Raw genomic sequence first — 22,578 nt, forward strand, 5'->3', positions numbered from 1 at the left:
CGTGCTGAGGTGTTTCACCGCCAAGAGATAATTGAGCTCTCTCTTTATCTCGGAAGTGAAAAAGGAGCCGTTATCACAGAGGGTCTCTGTCGGAATACCAATAAGTGAAAAATTCTCCACCAAACCTTTCGCCATGGTTGCTCAAACTTTTTCAGAGCCACGGCGTCGGGATACCGTGGGGCAAAATCGACGAGACTGAGAATATATCTATTCCCTTTCACCGACCTGAGCGACAGCAGACCGACAATATCAACAGAGACCATATCAAATAGAGTATCGATAAGAGGCATGCGTCCCATCAGAGCTTTCCCTACTTTGCCTTTTGGGCACGTCCTTTGGTAGGTGTCGTACGACCTGACATACCTCTTAATCTCCTCCTGTACACCTGGCCAGTAGAAGTCTTCTAGAACTCGATCTGTAGTCCTCTTAATACCTTGATGCCTCTCCAACGGGCTATCGTGGGCAAGGCTTAATACCTGTGACCTGCAAGACTTTGGAAGTACTACCTGCCGAACCTCTCTGCCAGAAGCGAGATCACAGAGGCGGTACAGCAAGCCATTCACGACAGAATATGAGTAAGAAGTGCCGTGCTTGGAATGGAACACCTTACCTACTTTCACCCGGCACGTTTTCAATGACCTATCCTCTTTGTGCTCTTTTTCTAGCATTTCCTTGGTGAACAGCATGGGACCGACGCTTACAGCGTAATTTTCTCTAGTTCATCCGGAAACTTCCTTTTAAACCAGCACCGCTTCTTGGCTCGCCATTTTCACTGCCAAGCTCGCCATTGTCTATGTCAGGGCATAATTTGGCAGCGCCCTCCAATTTCTTCCAATTAATATCTGGATTTTACGGCTCACGGCCATCTCGTGCATTTCCAATTATGACATCGTACAATGGTGTCTCCATGCACTTTACCAGGGCCGTGCCAGTGAAATAAGGGTGAAGTGATATTGACTTCTGCCTCGGGAATTTCCAGACTACTGCCATAAACAAGGAACACCGTAGATATCGAGCAAGTGAGAGCTGAGTGAGGAACCACCACGTTGCTCCCCGAGTCCCCTAAAACCGGTACGGGTAGGCCTCGGAGCTGTCCTTCTAGGACAAGCATGTGTTGTGTGTATGCAGGCTTTTCCGGATGAGTCCGACCACCACCTTATCCTAGGCTGATTCAAGCCTACCTGCTGTTGTGGACATGGTTTCAGGCGAAACACAATCTGGGTGAACACAACAGGACGATTGCTTCTGGTTTTCATGCTTCCTTTTGCAGGAACTTACAACATGCCCTGTTTTTCGACAATGAACGCAATAAGGCTGTATCGGCTTAGAGCGACAGTCAGTGGCGTTATGCCGAGGTCGGTTACAAATGAGGAAACTTCCTGACTGCCTATTTGATGGAACATCCTGCTCTCTCGGGATGCCCTCTTCGAACGATTCTTTGAAAGAAGACAAGTTTCTTTTCGGCTGGGCCTCTAGAAAGTTGTCTGCTGCCTCAGCCAATTTGTCCAGTGTCTTGCACTTTCTTTCTCGAAGGGAAATCGCCAGACGACTATGACTGTTCCACATGAACTGTTCGGCCAACACCAAGTCACGTAAATCATCGTACGTTGGGGCCGTTCCCGACGTCTCGCCCCTTCGATCAAAAAGACTGTGCAATTGTGCTGCGTATTGCTTTCCTATTTCTTTATCTAGCCGGTTACCTTCACGAAAACGTTCGCAATAACCCCCTGCTGTGAATCGAAAATGTTGGAGCAGGGCTAGTTTTGCCTTATCATAATCCATTCAGTCGGTGGAGACAATCGACCGAACACACGGAGAGCCTCCACAGTCAAAGACAAACTCAGTGCTGCAGCCCATTTTACCTTGGGCCAGCTGTGCCCTTCTGCGACACACTGAAAACGTTTGAGATATGCCTCCAAGTCATCCCTGCGATCATCGAAAGTTGGGATCAACTTGTGTGGGCTAACCGCTACTGAAGGCCCCGGTGCGGGTTCTAGAATACCCCCACCCGCTTCTGCGAGCCTTAATAAGAGCTGCAATCTATGCTCTTCAGCCTCTGCTAGCGACTTTGTATGCTTGCGTTCTGCTTCTGTAACAATTTTGCATTCTCACGTTCGGCTCCTGCTAGGACCTTGGCGTGCTCGCATTCGGCTTTTCGTCCAGCGCGTTCCTTCTCCTGCGCAGCGGCAATCCACGAACGCAGCTAGGCATCTCTCAATCTCATTCGTTCACCCAACTCGATCAAATTATTTAGTTTTGCCATCGTTTCTTTTACGGACCCATGAAAGGGGAAAAAAACCACGGCGTCGTCCTGTCGTGGACGCGAATTGTCGCGAAGTGGTAACGCGTCCCCGACTTTCCGAAGGGGAACGCTATCACGTGCAGGTCGAACAGGAGAACAAACGAATCAAACAAAACAAAACGAAGCTGTATTTAAAATGTAAAGAAAAACCGCCAACAAGAAACCAAAACACCAATAAAACACAAACTCAACACGCGTACAACACTGCAGATTAAAGGGAAGCGTTCACCAGACATTGACCGTCCCAGGTGAAGTGGGGATGCCTTGCCGACAGGAAGGAACGCGGGTTGATGAACTGCGACGTGTCGCTGGCGTTGCGTCGACGGAAGCGGCGAGAAAGAGCCAGGTGGTAGTAGGAGCGGAGAGGAACACGGGAAGACGCCGGTAGTCTCCCGACAACAGCCTGAAGAACTTGGCAGCAGTAGGAGAAGCGTAGCCAGGACCCGTCGACGGCGGCCCGAAACGCCAGAGGCTTAAAGCAGGCTATCCAAGGATGCCTTTAGGCAGCGCGGACCCTCAATCTATCGGCTGCCACCTCCACGCTTGCAAGGAATGCAAGAGGCTTGCGTCGGTGATCCAAGGGAGGTCCACGGCAGCACGGACCCAACGTCCGACGGCTGCCGCCTCCACGTTTGAATGTTTCGACCTCGGCTGCGCTTGTCTCCCTTCACACCTCGGTTTTCTGACACGTCAGCTCTCTGCTCCTCGCGTTCGCCACGCTCCATGTCGCCGTCGCCTCGCACACACCATTTGCACGCGCACACGCGCAACACCGGGCTGGCACGCGCAGCGCTCCGCTGTCCGACCTACCACTCTCGACAAATCGCGTTCGTGTGCACATCACATCACATCATTTCGTGTGCACATCACATCATGACTATCTTACGTAAAAGAGCTGTTGCACTGTTGTGATACCAATTCCTCGCCCAGCTTTTGCATGGTGACCTTGGTATAATCCGAAGTCAACATAAATGAACCACAGCCGGAAAAACCCGAATATGGAATAATACATTCAATTCCCGGGCTCACGGTTCGCGAGAAGATACTCGCACAATATTTTCGATGACTATTTCCGAAATGGTGCTCAAGAACTGCCGCAATTTTAATCTGCAAATAATGAAATCGAATATGTTAAATTTCGTTTGCACTGAGAGGTTGTTTTTGTTCCTAATGTGTCATTACTAAACCCTGAAATACACATATTGTATTAAAAACTGTTAACAGATGAACAAATGAACTTTAATATATTTTTGTTATCATACTAACAAATGTCAAAATTATGAGCTCCTTGTTGGGTCAAATGTTTAGCGGAATCCTCCAAGGTGCAGGAGATTTGTAATAAGAGAGTTATCACTAATTTGCATCCCGCAAAGGGGAGCCATACGGCTACAAAGGAAAGCTGTATAGCGGTCTGAGAAACTTCGTAGTCAAAAAAATTGTCCTGGTCCGAGGACCACCGCTTGACTGGAGCAGTCGCTCTACCAACTGAGCTAAGCGGGACGGCAAGCTTATGGTAGAGCGAGGGAGAATTGATCAACAACTCGAAGGGGCAACAGTGTTGGTCACATGTTTAGGGGAATTTACAAGGTGGAGTAGAATTGTGATCAGGGAATAATTACTCATTGGAATCCACCGAAGCGCAACCATACGGCTACAAAGGAAAGCTGCACAGCTTTCTCATTAACTTCGTAGATAAAGAATAATTCTTCCTGGTCTGGGTCTCGAACACGGGACCACCGCTTCAATGGAGCAGTCGCTCTATTAATTGAGCTAACTGGGACGGCAAGCTCATGGTAGGGCGAGGTTGAATTGATTAATAACTCGAAGTGGGAACAATGTTGGTGAAAGGTTTAGCGCAATCGCCTAAGGTGGAGCAGATTTCTATTATTGGAGTGATTACTCATTGGAATCCACCCAAGCGCAGCCATACGGCTACAAAGGAAATCTATACAGCTTTCTCAGAAACATCGTAGATAAAGAAACAGTCGTCCTGATCCGTGGTTCGAACCCGGGACCACCGCTTCACCGCAGCAGTCCCTCTACCAATTGAGCTAACCGGGACGGGAAGCTTATGGTAGGGCGATAGCGAATTGATCAATTGATGAAGCTCTGTTTATTCGATCAAAGCTATTGCACAGGTAAGTGGCAGCATTTCCTCGCCATGGACGTGAAAATAGCAACTTATCACAAAGACTTTTCCTTATGAAATAAAATATTCCATGAAAAAGCGGCTCGCACAGTTTTCCCAAATGTGCTGAAAACAATAGACAGAGGGCACCTCGTTTTATTTTAAATAGTTTGTACACTTCGCTTCGAACCCATGTAATATGAGATACGGAACTCTTGTTTATAAACCACATGAAAGCACCCCTCTCACAGTCATGGCTTTTTAATTGAAAGAAAACTTGAGCAAAAACCGATGGAATCAGTAACTCAGTATTATATGGTACTCTGCACGTAAGGAAGCAAAGTAGAAGCGGTAAGAAAGTGTTCCGGATATTTTGTTATGCATATGACCAACGTCTCCACGAAAACAACATACATGTACGTATATCAGAACAATATACTCTCTTCCTCGGAGAATGAAAAGGCGCTCAACATTCAGTGAATCCGTTTAACTAAGGACTAATTATCAATCTTGCAGCCTCCTCGGTGCATTTCTTGGTGCACTAAGTGAAGATCTACATTTCATAGTGATAGTTGGCATAAAGATGTCGTCCCAGAGCTTTGTCGCATTCTTTTTACCTGCCGGAGAACAAATATTTAGGCGTGTAGTTGAAGCAGCAATCACAATTAGAACCATACTTTCGAATGTATTCTGAAGATATAAAGAGTGGTACTGACAAATATCTTGCCGGCCAGGCTGCTGAATTACGCACAGGTCTCGTAATGTATGAGACGTTGATTATCGCTATAGCGCAGAGTACAAATAGCGTAATTTAGATTGTACATGCTTTGTCGGCGCGCTGATTGTGTGGCCTTTGGCCGCGACGTCAGCCACAGGCAATGCCTGTCGAATCGTGGCTGCGTCATGGCAGTGCATAGCGATATGCCAGAGCGAGTGACAGAGAGACGAGGAGGTGGACAGGAGGCCCAGGTTGTTCTCCCGAGTGATCAATTATTAATTTAACTGCCACATGCTTGGACGGGCAGTTTTCTTGCTATCCGATAGGCAGGCTCCGATGATGCTGCACGGCCACTTAGGCGGGCCACGTGCCTCCTAGGTTGCTCTCTGAGGACCACATGCCATATCCTTTCACCTAATTTTTAGCTCATAACGCCGAAGAAAGCAACAGAGACGACTCCGAAACCGAATTTTCTGGTTAATGGGCCTTTAAAGTTACCCCGTTAAAAAGGACGACCGCTGGAGCACTTATAACTGCCGCTACACAAGCAGAACCTCTCATTCAGGCAAGCAGACAAGCAGCACCAGGCATACTGGTTGGCAAAGGCCAGTCCTAGAAAGTACGAGCGTCGCCACTCAGTTATTAGTATAGTAAACGTTGCTTTCGGTTAGTTCCATTGATGACCCAGCATATCCTTTCTTTCCACAAAATCGGCAGCGCTGCTATCTGACGCAGCCAGTAATGGCTCTAATTATCGTCTGCAGTCATAATATTGGCAGTGCCGCTTCAGTGCAGTGGCAATAATGGCATTAGCTTACTTCTATTTATTGTGCTAGTGCCACTTCATTACATTCCCAATAATGGCACTAGTTATCCATTGTACTGCACATATTGCCAGGACTGATGATTTAAATTGGGAATTATAGCCCTCATTCTCAGTTTTCGCAAGATTGGATATCCGATTTTAACACGCTGGTCAAGATGAGCCCTTTTTTTCCGCTAATGTTGTCTTATGCACCACGCATATACAAGGTGTTCCAGATAGCTTTAACCGAGAAATAAAAAAAGTGTCTCATAGTAGCTGAGCGAAACAAACGACATATTGCTTTCTACTCTGTCGCACTCCATGCAGTAGATTTTAATTCCTGTCAGTCAGTGATTTAGCAAAGATGAAATATGAAAAATATGTCATGTTCACTACAGTGTCACGTTGGTTTCGTAAACCAGTAGAGGGGTTACAAAACAATCTATCCAGTTTTTTGTAGCAACGTATCTTCAGTGTTCTCTTTTTAGCATACAAACAAATCCCGCACAGTATGAAAAAGATACACATGGTTTCTCTTTTAAGCTAACTTATTGTTGCACTGGCCAGCGCATCTTGATGTGAACAAAGCGCGCTTGCTCACAGTCTCAAGTGAATGGCCGCAGCCGCTCTTGGGATATGCTTGAAAATGCGTCTGCACGTTCTTTTTAAACATGAAAAGCAAGTGCCGTGAGATGCGATAAGTGGCAGGAAGGCCATCGACAGCCATTTCAGACAGAGCGTCTTTTGTGCCAAAGCATAAACAAAACAAAATGGAAGGACAGCAGTGAAGTAGAGTATTTCAATAGCCTCCGCTTTTTTTTATTTGTGGTTCAGCAGCCCGTTCAATTCAGCGTCGGCCGCTGAGCTGGGCCATTGTGTTCGTTCTATCGCGCGTTTCAATCGTTCTAAGTGCGGCTGGAAGCAGGGAAATACGGTTTCGCATAGTAGCGGTTTCCCATAGTTTCCTCATATCCCGAAAGAATGACTACATAGAGAGAAGGTTGCTACAAAAAAAAAACGTATTCTATCTTTCTTACCCCTCTCCACAATTTAAGTCAACGCACTTGACCTTAAAAAAATTGGGTTTTTTGGGGAAAGGAAATGGAACAGTATCTGTCTCATATATCGTTGGACACCTGAACCACGCCGTAAGGGAAGGGGTAAAGGAGGGAGTGAAAGACGAAAGGAAGGAAGAGGTGCCGTAGTGGAGGGCTCCCGAATAATTTCGACCACCTGGGGATCTTTAACGTGCACTGACATCGCACAGCACACGGGCGCCTTAGCGTTTTCCCTCCACAAAAACGCAGAAATCCGGGATGGAGGGGCAGACCCACGCCAGTGGCAGGCCCACGCTAGGCCTACACACGCACGTACAGTGCGTGCGGCACGCCGGCGACACCACCCAGCTGGGCCGGCAGGTGCATCATGGCCAGATTGAACTGCAGCGGGCAAGCAGCGCACATTGGGGGTTTCCTACGTGCCGACTAAGTAAGGACCATGCTCTCTATTTTGGATTCAGATGCAGGAATGACGATTCGTTAGAAATTGGCGTATGTATCAGAATGCGGGGGGGGGGGGGGGGGGGAGGGCACTACACGCACCTTGGGGCACCGCCACGGCGCACTCAACCTCTGCAGGGAGGAGAGCCACTCGCCGAAAAGCAACAGACCTTTAAGTACACAAAGGAGACGTTTATTGATGTCGTCCTTCCGATTTAGAGAAAGTCAATAGTCACTCCGTCTCGGGAGTGCGCGTCTAGCAGGGGTTCATCATTCCGGACGGCTTGCCACCCCGTGACTTCAACGTTTGACAGACATAGAAGGAACGGCAATAACGGAAAATGTCAGCTTTATGCCAGCATACGTCACCGATTGCTCAGTTTTGCAAAAACTTTGGAGCCGCTCAGACGACCAGCGAGTGGTCTGTCATGAGAGAATCGCTACAGTGCTCTTGGACTTTGTGCGATAACTACTCTGAGCAGCTCAATGGACTCATCATCGCCCCAATCTTTGCTAATTGCTTCTGCGTAGAGAGCAAGCTTCCTCGCTAGTGCCACGCGCCGTTTATTGCGGTCACCATTGCTGGCCGCGAATTGTTGGTTTTACTGGGCACAGCAGCCAGTTCTTCCTTGCCCAGGGAAAAGGTGTGATCCCACTCGCAAAATTTAGGTATTTGAAGCGAAAGGTGGGGAAAATTTAAGGAGGCTCTGAAGACAACTTACATGCCGTAATGCGAAATTATTTGTGCTTGCCTTATGGCGCCATCTGCTCGGCCAGCGTCGTACATTGCGAGAGGGTTTCCAGTAGGTAGCACATGATGACGCTACGACACTCCAAGCAAGAAGTAAAATAACCGGAAACGTACTTTTGAACTCAGCTAATTGCGAAATGAGTAATATGCTCATAATCACTCACGTATGCCTCTAAGGCGATACTGGAGTGAAATCGTGCCAGTCGCAAATTGCCGCCGGCCCTGGTTCAATTCTTGCTGGGACCCAAATTTTCTATTCTTAATTTTCTTCATTGACAGTTCGGGCCTTTTTTGGTTACGGATTGGATTGCGGATTACGGTTTGGTTTGCTGAATTGCGGATTGGATATTGGATTGGCTTGTTGGATGGCTCTTAATTGGATTGCGGATTGGCTATGAATAGGTGAAAGCCAGACACATCCTGACCACGCCATCCATGATCCAAGAAAAGCTTTCGCCTTAAGAGCACTCGGTGCGCTTGCGGAACTGCCGTACGGCATTCAACTTTGCGTAAGCGGTAGCCCATTCGGCTGGCGCCACGAGGCTGTCAGGTGGGGAAGCGGACGAGACGCACGCGTTTCATCCGTCTCCCAGGGCTGAGTCTGCCCATGGTTCTCAAACGTAACCTTCTCCTGAAAATCGAAACAGTGGTGGACATTGCGAATGGCGGCTATCGCGACGGACCATTTTCCCACTTGAAGCCGTCCATAAGCCCACCGGCGTCAATATCTGCCTACGCAGTGAACGCGTTCGGAGAGTGTCAGGCTCAACGACCTTGCCCGCGCGCTCAACCACCGGGCGTCGCACGACACTCGCCGCCTGAGGTATCACAACCTATTCCGGCTATCACAAAGAAATTATTCAATTATATCAAACACAGCATAGCCGCTTTCATCCCCCTGCGAAAGAGCAAACCGATGGCGAGGAGCGTTGTGTCCTTCGCTCATATGCCAACACAGTATTGTGCTCGGCAGTGCTGCAATATTTTAATCCGGCTTTTAACGGGGAGTGTCCGCTTTGTGGGAGCGCGTTCTCGAACGTGTACCACACGGTGTCGGCATGCCTCTCTAATCCTGCTTACCCCCCTTTCACCTCACCACCCGAGAGAGCTGGTAGGATGCCCAGCTCGGCTGCTCTAGGTTAGGGAGCCAAAGAGCCCTCGTCGCTAGGGCCCGAGCTACCGCGGAAGCCGCAGGGGACCCGGACTAGGGACTTCTATTATTTTTAAGTGCCTGGTCACCAGCACCATCCCTTTGGAACCAAGTGGCGCTGCACGATCAGACACCAGACCACAGACCGCCTGTGGGGTAACCTCGTATGGAACAAAGAAGGACGATTTGACACCACTGCTTCGTCAGTACGATGTGGTTTTCACACATCAACCTGGCTGTGAGTCACGTGATCAATGGATTTTTGGATCAGATGCTATCGGTGGACATTATCCATCGCTTGTCCAGCGCATGGGCGTCTCCAGTTGTGTTGGTGTCTAAGAAAAGTAGCAACTACCGTTTCCGTGCGAATTATCACCGTCCGAATGCACTGACAAGCACAGATTCCTATCCGCTCCCGACGATCAGCTCAATCGCAGGGAATCTGGGCACTGCGTGGAATTTTTCCACGCTACATGCCTCCACGGGGTACGTACAGGTTACTTACAAAGATTCACTTCAGCTGTCTACTTTTTGCAAGTGGAACCACAACTCTTCACTGAACAAGGAGGCACTGGCTGCTGTGTCCAGTAACAGCAAAAATTCGCGGCCAGAAATTGTGACCGCAACAAACGCCACGTGCGCACTAGCAAGGCAGGTTTCTCTGCACGCAGAGGGAATTAGCAAAGACTGGGCCAGTGATGAGTGTACCGATGAAGAGTCCATTGAGCTTTTCATGAGGACCACTCGCCGGTCGCGTAAGTGGCTCCAAAGGTCTTTGAAAACTCAGTCAATCGGTGTCGTGGCCATGCATGAAGCGGGGCATTTCAGCTATTGTTGTTTCTGCCCTGACTGTCAAGCGGTGAAGTCACGCCGTCTGCAATGATGAAGCCATGCTCCCAGAGCCCCCGGGCGGAGTGACTATTGAGTTTGTGTAACGATGAAGGACGACGTCAATAAACGTATTCTTTGTGAACTTTAAGGTCTGTTGCTTTGCGGCGAGTCGCTGTTCTCTCTGGGGAGGTTGAGTGCGCCGCGGTACGTGTGACTTACACAATGTAACACGCGAGATTATACTAAATGATTGTGGCCTGTGGCCACATTATCACTGTGGCCACAGTCATAATGACTGTGGCCTCAACACCCAATTTCGATATATACGTCAATTTTTAACAGATCGTCAATCCTACATTCGTGTAGAGAGCATGGTCCTTACCTGCTCGGTACAGAGAGAAACCCCCAGAGCGCGCGGCTTTCCCTGCTGCTCTTCAATCTGGCTATGGTGCACCTGCCGGCCCAGCTGGGTGGTGTGGCCGGCATGCAGCACACACTGTACGCAGACGACATCACCCTGTAGGCCATGCAGGGCAGCATAGAGGACATTGAAACCATCCTGCAAATAGTGGCGATGGTATTAGAACGCTAGACCCGCCGCTGCGGACTTCAATGTTCCCCTGAAAAAATGACATTTGTGCACCGCCGCCTCTAGCCCAAAGACCAAAACTCGAATCTCTCTCTCACTTGACAGTGGTCCCATACGCGAATCTGACGAGATGCGGGTATCGCGGCTCTACACCCACAAATACAGGCGGCCAAGCAATACATTGTCCAAACTCCAGGTAAGATGGGGGACCAAGTGTGCCTCATGGTCCGCCGTGTTTCCTATAAACGCGGGAGTTAGGAAGTATGGATGCCTTGCGGTTGGCGAACGCCTTCGTAACAAAGCGAATTCTTTACTCGACTCCTTATCTCACCTACGGTAACAAGAGGATAGCCTTGAGGTCATCCTTCGCAAATTAGTAGGCGTGCTCTGGACCTCCCCATAACTACTTCAAACATCTGTCTTATCACCCTTGGTATAGTGAATACTTTCCGGGAGCTCCGTGAGGCCACCTTAAAAACCACAATGCACGCGCTTGTCACAAATGGGGACGAGTCGCTGCTTTCTTCGTAGACTCCATATCCAGCACGCCACTTTCATGGAAGAAAGGTTTCGCATCCCAAAACTGTAGAGACGCGCCCTCCTAGTCCTAGCTCTTCCAGCGAACATGTCACACGCAGATCATAATAGACGGCGCCTGGCACGAGCGGAAGCTCTAGGCCGATATTATGGTAAGAGAACAGGTTTATCTTACGTGGACGCCTCCGGCCCTCACCACAGGGGATGGTACACGGCCGCCGCGGTAGTTCACAACACCAAAACAGTTAACGGCCTCACCTTCAGAGGCTCTAATTCAGCACACGCATAAGAGGCCGCGATTGCTCTCACGGTCTTACATTTCGACTCAAAATACATAATCACCGACTCGCGTGGAGCCTGTCGGAATGTTAAACAAGGCTGGACTCCCTTCCTAGCCTATCGCATCTACGAAAGTGCATACGAGGTACGGACCCCACACACTGTCACTTTATATGGGCTCCTGGTCATCAGGGGTTGGTTGAAAAAAAAGCAGCAGACGCAGCCGGCCGTGCGCTCTCTCACCGGGCTTTTTTTCCCTACCGACCCGATCTGGACCCGATTTTAATCTCGTCCATAACTTCGAAGATATCATAACATACTGTCAAGATAGTCGTCGCCTTTACCACCGCCTTTGTAAAGGCCTCAAGAAGGTGGATGAGCGGCTCCTTCTCTACATTCTCACTTAATCATTCCTTTGCCCGGCAGCCCTAAAACTTTTGGATCCCGCGGTAGCCGCCCACACTGTAGACCGGTGTCTTGGGACAACTATCGCATGGTTTGGGCCTGCCCCTCCAACCCGGCTATTCCCCCCATCCCGAACCCAACCCGGGAGGACTGGGAGGCGACCCTGCTCGGCTGCCACGACTTACAGGCGCAACAAGCCTTAGTCGGGGGCGCCCGGGCGGCGGCCACCGCCACTGGGGCGCCAAACGTGGCACCTCAAAGTAGTGCTTGTAAGCACCGGTCCCTGACGGCCTGATCCAAGCGTACCTGCTGTCCCCTGTATTTTCAATAAATGTCTTCAATAGCACCACCACGGCTGATCGGGGCCCTTGGCTCGAGCGAATCCCGTGTACGACACCATGTACGACAGGCCAGTTCTTGGTGCTTGAGCTACGGTGCACTTCCTGTTGTCAGGAAGCAACGTAGACCTCCTCCGGGATGTGATCCGCTCCATTGCGCGTGAAGAGATCTAGAAGCTTTGCGGTGTGTAGCAGCCGACGGTCGGTTGCTTTACTAGCGTCAGGAAGTGAGATTTCAGTTGCTGGGTGGCGAACCTCGGCCTTTCCCAAATGCCTTCCATCGCGCAACATAAAGTGATGCTCTGCGACAAACTGCCCCACCTTGTGTGTCATTTGTTCCCGACCGTCAGATTCCACTACCTGACGTGCAGCTGATGGGTACATGTTGAATGATCGACTACTGCACATGGCGGACGTCTTGCGTGCCACCTTGAAGGCATTTGTGCTTCCACTGTGGAGGGCCCGGTGATCTCTTCCGCCAGTGGCCATATTTGCGAGCACGGCCTGCAGGATTTTCCGGTCGACAGACCCATATCTCCACTTAATTGGCTTACGGCCCCCGATGTTCAACAGCAGGTCAACCTGAAGCGCCTGCCACCCATGTAGCGACGGTAGTCAGCATCGCCGTCCCCTATGCGAACGTCACCTTTACTGGCAAGCCAGCTCTTCTCGAGACTGGCAAAAGGATGGTCGCAGAGCCATCGCCTGGAGAAACTAAGACAGCAACCACTGGGGCTGGAGAACGCGAACATCGGCTGATAGGAATTTGACATCGACGACAGCTCTCCACTTGGAGAGACCGTGCTACGCTTAGGACATGACGCCACTATGGCCGGACACCAGGGTGTTCAAAAAACGGTGTCTAGGATCACCGAGGAGTTCTTTTGGCCGGGTGTTCAGAGTGACGTTAAGCGCTTTGTTCGCTCATGTGACGTGTGCCAGCGCACAGTTCCGAAGGGAAGAGTTGGTCCCGTACCTCTGGGCAAGATGCCAGCCATCGACCTACCGTTTCAGCGAGTGGCGGTTGACATTGTGGGGCCAATCTCTCCAGTATCTGCCAAAGGTAATAGATATGTGTTTACTGTAGTTGATGTGGCCACTCGTTATCCTGACGCTATTCCTCTGAGAACTATTGACAGTATCCGAGTGGCGGAGGGTCTTGTGGAAATTTTTTCGCGTTATGGGTTCCCGATAGAAATTTTGTGTGACCGGACTCGAACTTCACATCGGAGCTAATGAAGGAGGTTAACCGCCTTTTGTCAGTAAGACAGTTACTGACGACGCCTTACCATCCCATGTGTAACGGGCTTGTAGAGCGGTTCAACGGCACCCTCAAAACCATGATCAAGAAAATGTACCAGGGGAGACCTACTGATTGGGATAGATATCTCCCAGCTCTTTTGTTCGCTTACCGCGAAGTACCGCAAACGAGTCTTGATTTCTCGCCTTTCGAGACGTTATATGGGAGAACCGTTAGAAATCCCTTGCAATACTCAAGGAGCTGTGGGCTAATAAAGAGATTGCATCAGATCTCAAGACAACATACACATACGTGTTTGAGTTGCGGGATAGGTTGAAAGAAACATGCAGGCTTGCACATCAAAGCCTGAAAAAGGCGCGTGAACGCCAGAAGGGCTATTATGAAAATAAATCCATTCACAGAAATCTGGATTCGGGCGACAGGGTTCTCGTCCTGCTACCCATGGATCATAAGTTACTGATGCAGTGGAAGGGCCCGCACCTTGTGACGCAGAATAAAAAGGACATGGATTGTGAGGTATTGATATATGGCACTAAGAGGGTTTTCCATGTAAATGTTTTGAAGAAATATGAAGAAAGAGGTCCCGTACGGTACGCTCCAAAGGTAGCATGCTCGGTAGCAGCCGAGACAGGTGATGTTGCCGAGCTGCCCACGTGCTGTGGGCAGAAAAATGCGGGTGGGGATGAGGTACTAATGAAGCCCAATGTGAATAAAGACAGACGATCACAGCTCTACTCGAAATCAAGGGGGAGATGTTTTTTGGATGGGCCAGACAAAGCGGAGGTCATATGTCACAAATTAGACTTGTATAAAGATAGAGCTAACCGAAGAGCTCTAGGTATCTCTGGGATATATCTTGTTGTTGTTGCTGTATTAATGTATGTCTAGGATTTATCTTGTTCTTGTTGCTGTTGTTGGTGTAATGTGATTATACAAGGGAGTGTGTTGTGGACACTAACATGTTTATTAAGGACTCTGTACGAACAACGGCAGTGGTGTGCTAGTGTTCTGAAAACGCAATTTGGTGTGCTGTGTTAGTGGTGTGTGTTTGGTGTGTGCTGGACATCTGTGGTGTGTTGTGTGCTGGGTCCAGAATCGCCACAGAAGATAGTCGGTTGGCTGGATGGCTTGAAGATGAGTGTGGCAAGAGCAGTTTTTCATGGAAAAACTCTTGAAAGAGGGGGCCCTTGTCCCATATATTAAGGAGCCTAAATTAAATTTTGAATGAAAGAGATGTGAAGAAGACGAAGTGGATTAATCGAAGAATAAAAAAGAAGAAGCATTCGGTGCGGTGGAGAGAGATGATTGGTAAAGAAGAGAAGAAGACGACGTCAAGGCTTACGTGGACTAACACCGAGGCTATAAAAGAGCAAGTGAGAGCGAGGCACGGGGGGGGGGGGGGGGACAGCAGAAAAGCGGAGGCTCCGGCGGGTCAGGGACACATCGGCTGGAAGAGAGCGACGCCTGCTACTGCTCCGGTGAGCTCGCGTTCTACGGCCTCGCATCGTGGACTTCCTGCCGTGCCTGAGCCCGTTCCGGGGAGTCAACGGAGGACGCTACCACCCGCTACGGACGGGGATGTATCCAGCGCTTTTGCCACCTATCCGGGTGGTGCCCCCAACGCCAACAACACCGGCATCACATCCACGGGCGCTTGGACCGGGAGCTTAAATACGACGCAGCCAGCGACGCCAGCCCAAGCAAGTCGAACGCCGCCTCGGCGCTGGATACTGGATGCATACAATGCCGCAGCCGCAGCGAACCAACCGTGAGCACGAACGCCGACCACGAATAGTAGAACGCTAGTATTGGACGCCGGTAGCAGTGTGCCCGGGTCGTGTGTATTTATAGTCTTCGTGTTTTGTGTTAGTTTTGTTAGTTTTGTGTTCTAGTGTGTGCGTCACGTAGGGTGTAATAAATGTGCGTTTGCGTGGGTACACCCACCACCTAGTCCATTCTTTCGGTCCGAGTGTTCTCCGGAGAGATCCCTGGCAAACACCATAAAAAAGGAGATATTCCCACTGCCCCGCGTCGACCACTCACTCGACAGCCTTCGTTGCAGCAAATATGTTTCCTCGACTGATTTAAAGACCGGGCGCTCAAAGATTGATGTTGATGAAAGGGACAGGGACTTCTCCCATATTGCTGAACCCCTCACGCGTTAAACTCATGATGATACATCGTTCGTTTGGGCAACAGCAGGCTTTCACAAAGCTCCGTCGACGACAGCACACAAGCCCTGTTCTTGCTCACTTTGATGAGGACACAGCAACCGAGATGCCCTCCGACGCCAGCAGCACTGGCCTTGCTGCTGTCCTATTCCAACACTAAGAAAGTGTGGAGCGAGTCATTGCGTACGCCAGTTGCGTGCTCTCTTTCGCCGAAATGAACAACTCTACACCGCCAAAGGAGGGCCTGGCGGTTGTACAGGCCACGATAAAGTTTTGACCTTCTCTCTACAGCCGCCAATTCAAAGTCGTGACCGACCACTAATCCTTCTGTTAGCTAGCCGATATCCAGGAACCGTCTGGCCCCTTAGCAATGCGGAGCTGCCGCCTTTAATAGTACGATTACACAATTGCGCAATTACACAATAACGAAGATACCGAGACGCACTCGTGAGCACCCGTCGAGCTAACCGTTGACAGCACAGTGAATGGCATTTTTTTAGGGATCAGCGATTCCAAAGTAACGGCAAGGCAGCGAACTAACGAGGGCTTACGATGTGCCATTAACAACCTTGAAGGCCGCGCTGCTAATATACAACGCCACGTTTCCCGCAAGCTTTTCTCATTTTCCATAAGCAACGGCATCATCTGCAAGAAAAACTCCAGCAACCATCACCGAGCCTAACTCCTCGTCGTGCAGTGAGACATCTGCGCTAAAATCATTTTCATCTCTCAGAACGAGCCCATTCCTAGCCACTTGGGATTTACGCTCACGCGCGTTCACCTGCGCCACGCCTATTATTGGCCAAAACATGCTGCCGCCGTCCGGCACTACAACATAGGTTGCCGTGACTGCCAGTGCCTACAATTCATCTCCCCTAGAGCCCGCGGGTTTACTCCAGCCACTTGCACCACCTCGCACACCAATTTCCCAAGTCGGCATAGATCTTCTGGGCCCATTCCCTGTATCATTGCCTCAGAATAAGTGGACTATTGGCACGTTTTATTATCCGACACTCTATGCAGAAACCAAGGCGGTGGCGCGTGGCACATCGTCTGAAATCGCGGAAGCCTTCATCCACCCTATTGTTTTACGACACGGCACCCCGTCCTACGTAATCACCGATCAAGGAAGGGCTGCCACAGCGCAGCTCTTAAACTAGGTATTCAAGTTGAACCATACGAGCCTTCTCACGACAAGGCCTACTGCTTACCACCCGCAGTAAAATATCCTCGCCGAACGACTCAACAAAGCAGTAGCGGATATACTCGCAATGTACGTAGCCGTCCAGCGACTTCGGGCGAAATTCTCCGATATTTGACTTTCCCGTACAGCACGGCCGAACAAGAAAAAAACTTTTATGGGCTTTGGTCTGGCTTATGGGCGTGATGTGGGCATCACATTGGATGCCATGTCTACGTGCACTGCCATTCATGAGAAAATTACTTTCGAAAATTTATTAAATTACATTGTGAAATACATCATTAATAATTTTCCTAGAAATCTCAAACGTTAATAAAGAACAATGCTAATTACTGCTCTCACGAAGTAATCACAATATATTACAATTAACTCCCCAAAGTAAAAAATATTACTTTTAAATTGCTTTTTTAGTTTTGAGCGGTTGCTAAACTTCCTACTAAATTTTGAATTTGCGTTCTCTACCACTGACCTTTAAAAGGGGTGTTGGAAACTTTGCCCTTTTTTGATGAAAGGTAGCCCCAGTTCATTCAACAGCCACTTTGCTGACGTATATGTGGTCAACTTAATCGAAAAACATGTATAATTGCTCGCATCACTCTTCGATCAGAAGCTCATCGTTCAATGGTCCCACCCTCTTGATTTCAAAGAATATGTGGTCCTCGTAAACAGCGTGACTGCATCTGCTGGTTGTATTCACGCTCATCGTCACGGAAATGCACAGTGGCACCGACAAGCTGTCCATTCCGCTGTTGAATTTACCCGCTGTGGAGGCATGTTGGCGGATATAAATTGCATGCCGCGGTGGTGCTGTAGCATGTGTTGCTCTTGAGTTAAGAATAGGGCTTGAAAAACGGCCACAGAAACTGGTTTTCGCGAAAGCTCACAACCAGGTTTGTCAAATGTGAATTGAGACTTGAGTTCAGTGCGGCAGCATGACAATTATATATGAAGCAGTCTCGAGCGAAGTACTCGCTCAAGCACTCGCAGTACCTGGGTGCGTAGATGCAATACGGCATACCATGGTCATGGAGCTCTCCTGATGACCCTGTGGCGCGTCTCTGTGTAGGACCGTACGCAGTGCTGCAAGATGCGTAACGCTCCTTTACCCAAGCAACACAGGCCATCGGCCCAATATTGCAACAGGATCGTCCCATCCTGGTCCTTTGTAGGGCCAGCTTTGCCAATACAGTTCCAACGTTGGGCCAATTACTTGTGCTGCCAGGGTAGATTCTTCACCAAGGCGCTGCTGATTCCCGCGCGCACATAGTCTCTCGTTCGCGTGCGCCGCTTCGCCGGAGACTGGAGTGCTTGCTGTTGTTGGTCGCGCGTTTCCCTCGCTATCTAGGCGCTCCATTCAGCAAACGCGACGCCAAAGCACTGCCCATAGAAGGAGCAGTGCGGACTCATTCAGCAAAAAAACCAGCGCAGAAAAATGCTGAATTGAATTAAAAATTACAGCTGAATATAGTTTAATTAGCGTAGCTTAAGTAAAGTAGTTTACTAACTGCCATGTCTGTGCACTACGTATGAATTCACCGAATGCGCTCAGGATGTCCGCCAACAGATACAAACGAACAGATAGTGTAACAGCTATGATCAATTCTATTGGCCTAGAATCTCTTCAGACAACGCGCACTAAAGCTAGGTTGAAACTGCTGTACCTAATTTACAATAATCTGATTAAAATAAACACTCATGATTATATTACTCCTGTTTTGCGAGCAAGTACGCGTTACAACTATAGAAAAATGCTACAAAAATTTCGTGCATATTCTAATACAGTTAAACACTCATTTTTTGTCAAATCGACTACAGAGTGGAATGAACTGCCGAAGTGTGTAGTAAATAGCCCGAATGTAGAAATGTTTGTTGATAATTGAAAGCCTTTTGTATGAGAAGCCCTCGTTTATTGCCTCTTTTTTTTCGCATCATCTGTTTGCTTTTGCATGACGCTCGTCTATATCTTGTTTATTTTTTGCTTGTATCTGTGCTCACCCCTGCTTGGAGTCTAGCGACTCCGCTGTATTAAATAAATAAATTAATGCATAAATGAATAAACTCCCCCGTATGCACATCAGGCGGCGAGAAGACTGATGCGCGCTGCTACAACCATTGACATCGAAACTTCGAGTACCGGCCCAACGACCAAGTGTTGGTGTGGACACCTCTCCGTCACCCATACATGCCGGAGAAACTTCTATGCCGCTTCTTCGAACCGTACAAAGTTTTGCGCTGCATCACGGATGCGAATGTCTGCTCGACGGGACTGTGCAGAGCGCACGCCGTCAACCCCAGGAGCAAGTACTGCACACACTCCGAATGAATCTCTTTTTCGCACAGTAACGGGGAGCGCTTTCGAGGATGTTTCTTTTTTCATTTTGTTTCTTCTAGTTTTATTCCATTAAAGACCCCTTTCGGGATATTACATAAGGGATGGGTTACATATCGTGGGTGAGATTACAATTATTGAATGTGACGGGGAGCACTCGTCGCAAACGTCGATGGGTAGGTGATGGCAGCAATGACGTGGGGAAGGCCGTTCCAAGAGAAAAAATGAGCCAGCAAACGTAGCGGTTCTAGTGAGCGGCCGAGAAACATAAAATGGATGCATAGTGCGGTGGGATATGCAGGAAGGTGGTACTAAGTATGAGGGATGATTAAGCGAACTGTGGAATATCTAATATCTTGTGGAACACGCAAAGGCTAGCTGCATCACGACGAGTGCTAAGGTTCAAAAGTTCGCACTGAAGTTTAATGCTGTCACGCTGGTGTTGAAAGAGATGTCGGAGTTAATGAATCTATAAACGCGATTATTGAAATCTTAAAGGGCGTTAGCTGGGTAAGATTGATGCGGATGCCAGGCAGGAGACGCATATTCTAGCCTAGAACGGAAGAGCGACTCATAGGCGAGTAGATTCACGTGCGGTGCAGCATGACGTAGGTGACGTTTCAGAAATCCAAGAGATCGGTTTGCCGATGATATGACGTTAGTGATATGAGTGCGTCAGGAAAGATCACTGCTGAAGGTTGCGCCAATGTATCTATAAGATCGTACAAGTTCGATAGCTACGTGCCGGTTTGGCTCCTGTGATTTTGCCCCTTACTTTGTTATTCTTTAAGCCGCTCCAATTAGCTCGTAGCGGTTTTGAGTTTTCTTTTTTTCAGGCAGGGGAATAATGCCACCTTGTGGTCTCACCTAGTACCAGAAGACAAGGAGATTGATGTTTCTATGCGCCATGAAAACTAGACCGCTACTGGTAAAAGTGGCCTCGGCCCACTTTTCGATTCCAATATAAAGCGGGTCGTATATTACCTGTGATACAGTGCACAGTAGGCGCATTACACGAGCAGTTTAGGTGCTGAGGTTTCTTTGGAAGACAGATGGTAAGGACGAATGATCTCGTATGACGCGAAAGACCCGGTCCTCCAAACTTGTCCAAAATTATTGCAGGTGATGTACAGTGTGAAAACAACTCGGCCGTGTGATCTGTATTTACGTTCTGGTAGCGTGAGTGTGGTTCGCCAAATTTGTCGTGGCTATGGTGAAGAAGAAACAGCGCGGACAGCGGTACTTTCTGAACTGTTGTTGTATTGCACTGCCCGCGCTGCAAAGCTAAGTGGTCACTTCTTCAGTAATGGTAGCCGCACGCGAAGCAAGCTGTGTTCAACGGGTACAGTGCGACGCGCAGGACGTTACAAGGCCACGCTGAAGACTGTCTGAGCTATGAGGGTCAAGCGCACAAAGAATGTTCTCCTGTACTGAGCCGGCTGAGCAGGATTTGGCGCAGTTTAATATGTGAAGAAGGTTATAGGCGCAGGTTGCCTGGACGTTGCAAGACTCCTTTCGTTTTCAATCTTTTGCAAAAAAAAAGATGAATGGGTTGGCTTCACAGACTGCAACCAGGATTCAATCACTGGCTTATTAACCTTCACCTTCGCAACAATGACCGGCAAGATTCAACTAAGATATTTGGGAGACCTAAGTTTCTCTTCCTAACCACCGCCTTCCGACCGGTCATTAATTAATATGCACCTAATTTGTAATATCCCTTTTAGTCAATAACTTAGCGGCGTTTAATGCGTGCTAGCTTATCCTGGGCACTGTTCTACCCGATAGTACGCCACTTTGCCTTTTGCAGTGTTACATACCATTTGCGAAGATAATCTGGCGCTTAGCGAATAGAAAAACTCTCTTCTCAAGTTTCCTACTTACCAAATATTTCTTGTCATACCACAGACATTCGTGAGTGCATGTGTCGTAACTACCACGAAGCACAACCACATGACCATATCTGAAAAAAAGTTTCATTTGCGGAGTAAATGAATACACTGCATGAATACTGATACTGCTGTGACGTTTCAAAGCATCCTATGCATTATGGTTTAGCGAACCTTGCGTTAGCCACGCACATGACACGAATACCGGGAGAGTGGGCTGTAAGAAGAGTTGGGTGATAAACAAAAAGAAAATAACCATCTCTCCATTGTAAACACAGTGCTCTCTGGCAAGAGTTGGCAAGTGTTTATTCTTGCTGGCTATTTAATGTAAGATTTGGGCATCACGTGCGTTTACTGTTATGTTTTAGCCACGAAAAACATTTTACCCTTAAAAAATGTGTACAGGTTTGAATTGGAGACCAATAGGATTATGGCACATTTCGTTTAACATTATAGGATGAAGCTTCCAAAGCGATTCAGCCTTTGAGCGACTCCTTAGTGTAGGGCTCTGTATAACTACCATTACCCGTGGTTAATGCCCGTGCACTTACAGTGCATGCAAGTCGTGGGTTCGAACCCGCCCACTACGGTAGCACTTCGATGGAGGAAAAGTGTGAAAATTCCGTGTACTGTGCATTGTTAGTGCCTGTTAAGAACCCCAGGCGCTCAAAGGTGGTCTCCAGCGCCGGAGAAAGGGGCAGGCCGTCGGAACGCCTGAGATCAGCGGCACGTCCGGCGCGCCGTGTGCCGCGTCAGCCGGAGATTGTTCGCTATCATCGGCTCCTTCCGCAGCTTGTTTCCGAGCGCAGGTGGGCGCCATCCCACTGCTGCCATCAAAATATGCAACGGGAAGACCGTCCCGCCCAAAAGAAAGTATGTGTAGCACCCTCTCTTGGGCGGAACCGACAACCCGGCTAGCGCGCGCCACCCTGCGAAGAGAATAAAGACGGCACCTGGTTGTGGCTCGTGCAGCCACGACTGGCAGTTCTGTTCTGGTGTCGGCTCGTAGCAGTGGTCTCGTTTCCTTCGCTCCTGAGGCGTTAAGCCTACATTGGTGACCTAGGACGAGCAATGACCGATCCCGCAACATCCACGCAGCAGGATTCCCGTCCGCAGGACGTCTCGTCGCTGCAGGTTCGCCTTCCATCTTTCTGGCCCCAGAACCCGCAAGTTTGGTTCCACCAGGTTGAGGCGCAATTTTGCCTAGCCCGCATCACGTCGGAGACGACGCGCTACTACCATGTTGTCTCAAGCCTGCCTCCTGACGTTGCCGGTGAGCTCTCCGGTGAGCTCTCTCTCGTCATCGCCGACGTGGTTCGCCCGATCATCGGCTCAGACTTCCTCTCCTACTTCGACTTAAACGTCAGCGAGCGACATCGTCGCCTTACCGACGGT

General features: G+C 49.1%; 1 protein-coding gene across 1 annotated transcript in view; it reads right to left on the bottom strand.

The window, feature by feature from the left end:
- Positions 1 to 22,578, bottom strand: part of LOC144108595 (uncharacterized) — a 162,880-nt gene that overhangs the window by 25,245 nt on the left and 115,057 nt on the right. The window contains exon 6 of the mRNA XM_077641793.1: positions 21,179 to 21,257. Within this exon, the coding sequence (XP_077497919.1) occupies positions 21,179 to 21,257 (79 nt within the window). The remainder of the gene's footprint in view (positions 1 to 21,178; positions 21,258 to 22,578) is intronic.

Source organism: Amblyomma americanum, chromosome 10 (assembly GCF_052857255.1).
Source record: "Amblyomma americanum isolate KBUSLIRL-KWMA chromosome 10, ASM5285725v1, whole genome shotgun sequence".
Taxonomy (NCBI): Eukaryota; Metazoa; Arthropoda; class Arachnida; order Ixodida; family Ixodidae; genus Amblyomma; species Amblyomma americanum.